Source organism: Perognathus longimembris, chromosome 1 (assembly GCF_023159225.1).
Source record: "Perognathus longimembris pacificus isolate PPM17 chromosome 1, ASM2315922v1, whole genome shotgun sequence".
Lineage (NCBI taxonomy): Eukaryota > Metazoa > Chordata > Mammalia > Rodentia > Heteromyidae > Perognathus > Perognathus longimembris.
In genome coordinates, this window is record NC_063161.1 from 109,122,068 (window position 1) to 109,127,771 (window position 5,704).

Consider the following 5,704-nt stretch of genomic DNA (forward strand, 5'->3'; position numbering starts at 1 on the left):
AAAGAAATCTTCCGAGAGGATGCTTATTGTATGGTTCCATTTAAAAGATGCTCAAGAACAGTGAAAACTTGTTGATGGAGGACAGACAAGCTGTAGCTTAGGTGAAGAGAACAGCTGTGGTCGGAAAGCTGCTTTGGACAGTCTCCTAAAGTGCCAGAAAAGTGTTTCATATAGTATTCTAGAGTTCATCTTGATCTGGTGATACTTACCTGGGTGTGTGCATATGCACGAGCTCCTTGAATTATAAACTCAAGATCTGGGCATTATATATTTTATATGCAAATCTAGAAAAGTATAGTCTAGACAAATACATACAAAGGTATTATGAGAATTATATAACCCTATCTCAAGAGGAAAATAGTACACGCATAATAGAGACATTTCTGAGATCAGGAATGAGAGAAAGAGAGAGAGAGAGAGAGAGAGAGAGAGAGAGAGAGAGAGAGAGAGAAGAGACTGGACTCTAGAGTCAGATGGAAATAGGTTTGAGTTCCAGTTCTGCCATCTACTAACTCTATGAATGTGAACAAGTTATTTAACTGTGTGTTTCTATATCTGCAAAAATGAGAACAATAATACTTACCTCATAGGAAGATTATAAGAATCAAAATTTAGCCTGACACTGGTGGCTCACACCTGTAATCCTAGCTACTTAGGAGGCTGAAATCTGAGGATTCTGGTTCAAAGCCAGCCTAGGCAGGAAAGTCCATGAGACTCTTAATTCCAATTAATCACCAGAAAACTGGTAGTGGAACCATGGCTCAAAGTAGTAGAGCACTAGCCTTGAGCAAAAGAGCTCAGTGACAGTTCCCAGACCCTGAGTTCAAGCCCCACAGCTGACCAAAAAAATCCAAATTTTGAGCACATGTAATGTGCTTACAAGTATATGTGGGAGAAGGTGGGAGAAAGAGAGGAGGTAACAAGTTTCACAAGAAATGTACTCACTACCTATGTATGTAACTGTATCCCTCTGTACATTACCTTGACAATAAAAATATTTTTAAAGGCCAACAACAAGAAAGTATATGTAGGTCATACTAAGTATTCATCAACTATTTTTTCTCTTCTTTGTTGATCCAACATAAGAATGACTCAATGACCAAAAAAGTATATTTTCATATTTAGAATCAGTATTCCACATGATCACTTAAAATTTCCAATAGAAAACTAGAAAATGAATCAGAAAAGTGACATACAAGCTTACAAATGCAATTTTCAAAGGTGTTAATATCAAACATTAACTAAGCAGTGAACAATGTCAGGTCTTCATTTGTGACACTAAGAAATGCTGAAACACACCCTGGGATTCTTCTGCTTGGACCAAAAGGAGGCAGTACTAACTTTATTACAGGTTATTCATCAGAGTTGCACTCTTGGCCTAGGGAACCAAAGCATGTCAGTGGAATGTGGCTAAAAGAGCCAGGATTGTGAAGGGAATTTTCAAATTGTGAGAAAATAGAACGTAAGTTTAAGATCTGAAAATAAAGTGATCAAGAAAATAAGGAAGTAGCTGCAAAAGAATTAACATGAGAATGTAACTCCTTTGAACAATTAATGACAGTTTAGCAAAATTAATCAGGTAGTTGCAATATGTTTTGTCTAGGGGAGGTTGGACTTATGATGAGGTGCAGATGAATGGAGAGAGGAATAGTGAGCAAATACAATCATAATACTCAATGTACATATGTGAAAATAGAACCAGGTAATTTGAGGTATTGGGATAGACAGAAGAAAGAACAATGGAAAGGATGGCATTGATAAAGATGCACTGAACTCATAAATTGACATGTTGAATTGAAACTTGTTTATACAACTACTTAAAGATAAATAAGAATTCCTACAGATAGACAATAAATGTTCCAGGGAAAACCTAAAAGTCCAGGAAACAATAAAAGATATTATCCTATCCAAAGTTTAAAACTCAACTTATTTTCAATATGAATAGTTTTTTCTAGCATTAAAGATAAGTGGTTTTTTTTTTTATGCACGGTGCCAGTGGCTCATGCCTGTAATCCTAGCTACTCAGGAGGCTGAGATCTGAGGATTGCAGTTTAAAGTCAGCCTGGACAGGAAAGTCCATGAGACTTTCATCTCCAATTAACCACCAGAAAATAGGAAGTGACACTGTGGCTCAAAGTGGTAGAACACTAGCCTTGAGCTGAAGAGCTCAGGGACAGTGCCTAGGCAGGCCCAGAGTTCAAAATCCATGACTGACAAAAAAAAAGTGGTTTCTGTGATGCAACAGTGATTCATGTCTGTAATTCTAACTATTCAGGAGGCTGAAATCTGGAAGATCTGAGCTCCAGGCAAGTCTGGGCAGAAAGTGTTCACTAGACTCCCTACTCAAAATAACCTGCAGGACTATAGCTCAAGAGGTAAAGTGGTAGTCAAGCAAGCACAAGGTCCTTAGTTCAAACACCAGTGCAGAAAAATTCATTTTCTGAGGTAAAGAAGAACAGAGAGATACATAAAATAGAAATATTAGGACAGTTACCATTCCATCAATGATGGTAATAACAGCATATATATATATCATATATATATTCCTATTGGCCAAACACCTTCTAAGTTTTTTCCCTATATTTAATAAGTTATTGAAGAATATATTATTGCTTCTGCTGTACAGATAAGTAAACCGTGGAATAGAGAGACAAAACTTTCCCAAAACACAGAGGTAACAAATTCCTGAGTTGCTGCCTGAGTGAGCCAGTCTTCTGGTTCCATCTAAGCTCTCACTACCAGGTTTTTACCAAAAGACAGTGATTATGTGAACTCCATGAAAAATCATGCTGATGGCATGTAAACTCAGATAACTGAATTCTATCCATCTCCATTTTCTGATCTCCAAAATGGGGAAGTTGAGTCTCACAAAGATTAATAGTATATCTTTTTTTATGTTATGTTCCGTGTCAAAACCAGTTTCACTAAATTAAATCTCTAGTCTTAGTAATGTTGCTTTACTTACCTCTCAAGAATATTATAAAAAGTAAGTGGAACATGTGAATGCACTTATGACAATTCCTGGGGAATAATGTCAGTAGACATTAGGGACCTCCATTATTTTTATTATTATGACATATTCAATGAACATTAATTCTCCTGTATTTTTCTTTAGAAAGGGAAGGACTCACAAAAATGAAGATCCAGTCTAAGTTTCAGAAGAAGAATCAAGCAAAGCCATTAATTAATGTTTCTAACATTGGAATTTTTGCACCTTAAAATCAATTTGCCATTTAATTTATTTGGCTTTCCTTCAGAAACCTCTTACTAAAATGAAGATGTGTCTTACAATTGACTCTCAGAATTGAGGGGAAAAGTAGTTATTATGCTGTTGCCAAAGCAGGCCTGAAAGTTTTAAGACAAGAGTAGTGAAGTTTCTAGGGAACCTAGTCCAGGCCATAGTGGGTTATGTTTGTTGTTGTTGGGTTGGGTTTTTTGTTTCGTTTTTTTTTTTTTAATTTTTTGATCTACCACTATGATCCCAACCTTTAAAAAGTTTGTGAGTTTTCTATTAATAACCCAAATGTCCTCAGGCTTCTGCAGTTTGTAAATGCAAGTAAATCAAATAGCTTTGACCCCATTTTATTGCCTCTTACCCCTCAATGCCAAGAACACACATACCCACCCACCCCCAGACACACATTCCCTCTCCCCCCCTTCCTATGAATCTTCTACTATTACTCCCCTCTCCCTCTCTCTCTCCATTTCCCTCTCCATCTTCCCCCAGGTATTTCTGGAACCTCTCTCTATGCTCAATGTTACCCTTCCATGGACTTCTGCTCTGTCCTCTCTGTAGATGACCACCCTGTGCTCAGCTACTTAAGGGAAGTGCTCCTGCTACCACTCTTAATCCTGCCCTAGGTCAGGAAGTACATCTCCTGGTACTCAAAATCTATACATCCTTCCTATAAGTTTTCCCATTTATCTTGGAATCATGCATACAGAAACAGAGCACTAACTCCCTTAAGTAACCTGCATCTCTTTCAGACATTTCAGGAACCCAATCTAGCCTCTGTTGGAAATGCATGTAATTCATGAAATGGCAATCTTATGTGCTCCCTTTTAAAAGTGCACCTTCTAAATTTCTAGATTATGACTAGAGAAACATGTCAAGTCTTTGGCTTTTTGGCAGGATTCAGAGAACCAATACCCACCAGCATGTAATTGACCAAGTATTTTCTCACTCACATACTAGCCTTGCCCACTTTCCTTCTTTAGCTGACTCTTCTTACTGTAAAAGTCCTAGGGAGGACTTTTACTTTCAGGACTTTTACTTTCCAGGATGCTATCATTCCCAACAGGTAAGAAGAAAACTGCGGTCAAAACTTAAGAAAACGAGGACTTTGTTCCCTCTTCTTTCCAGAATGAATGTAGGCTCAAAGCCAGCCCTGGTAGGAAAATCCATGAAACTCTTATCTCCAATTAACTACCAAAAAGCTGGAAAAGCTGGGCTATGCACTCAGGTGGTAAAGGTGGTAGAGTGCTAGTTTTGAGTACAAAAGCTCAGGGACAGCACCCAGGCCTCTGAATTCAAGCACTAAGTTCAAGAGTACAAGTATTCCTCCCTTCCTCGCCCCCCCTCCCACTTTATGAGGAAGAACACAGGCCCAAGAGATTTGAACTCCCTACTCCATTCTAGGGTCTTTTTTATGCACTAGGTTTCTTCATAAATTCCTATTAGCACAGAGTTCAAGCGATTTCAAGCACTGGAAAAACCATTGACGTGGTAGAATGAGGTCCCAGATAACTTGATGTGAACACCAGGACTTACCTATTCACCTCAGTAATTATCCTGGCACCACCTACCTCACCAGGTCCCTGTGACGCTTAAAGCATCTCAGCTTCAGAGCTAAGGACACGGCCCGGCCCTTGGAACCGGAGGTCCCGCCTCCTTGACAGGACTCTACAGGACTTCCTACTTGCCACCCGGAAGTGAACACAGCTTAAGGTAGCAACTCCACAGGCCAAGGTCATCAACTTACCAAGCCAAGCCGTCAGTTCTGTGGGCCGAGAGATGGACCCATCTGTCCTGAGGTCCCTTCCCACTATCCAGGAGTCTGATCCTGCAGGCCTAGATTTCGAGTCTGCTCGCCACGATTACTTCTCTGCTGGCCATGAATTGGACTCTCTCTACCAAGAATTGGACCTTGATTCTCTGAATGAAGATCTTTCTCCATCCATGCCAGATACCTCTGCGGGTACATCTCACTCCCATCCAACTTCTGAACCAGAAAATCTAACAGAGGCCCAGCAAACAGAGCTCAAATCTGAGCTCACTAAATTGGAGGCAGAAATCTTAACCCTACGCGATGTGTTAGCAGCCAAAGAGAGACGTTGTGGGGAACTCAAGAAGAAGTTGGGCCTCACAGCCTTGGTGGGGCTGAGGCAGAATCTCTCCAAGAGCTGGCATGAGGTTCAGGTCTCTAATACCTACATGAAACAAAAGACCTCAACTACTCTGTCCAACATGGGCTCGGCCATCTGTAGGAAGCTTGAAGATATGAAAAACTCGGCCACTTTCAAATCCTTTGAAGGGCTGATGGGGACAATTAAGTCAAGAGTTGTAGGTGGCAGAGAACTTGACGGTGACTGCCTTCCTACATCGGTGGGGAACGCTAATGATCCCCTCTCGATTCCAGGCAGTAGAGATGATGCTATTCCAATGCCTGAAGATCACTTGCTCCCTTCCCACAAACCAGAATGA

At 40.1% G+C, this 5,704-nt stretch overlaps 1 protein-coding gene across 1 annotated transcript; it reads left to right on the top strand.

Annotated features, from left to right (window-relative positions):
* Positions 1-5,014: 5,014 nt before the first annotated feature.
* Positions 5,015-5,704, top strand: Tpd52l3 (TPD52 like 3). Its single transcript, XM_048347829.1, has one exon. The coding sequence runs from the start codon at positions 5,015-5,017 to the stop codon at positions 5,702-5,704; it is 690 nt and encodes a 229-aa protein (XP_048203786.1).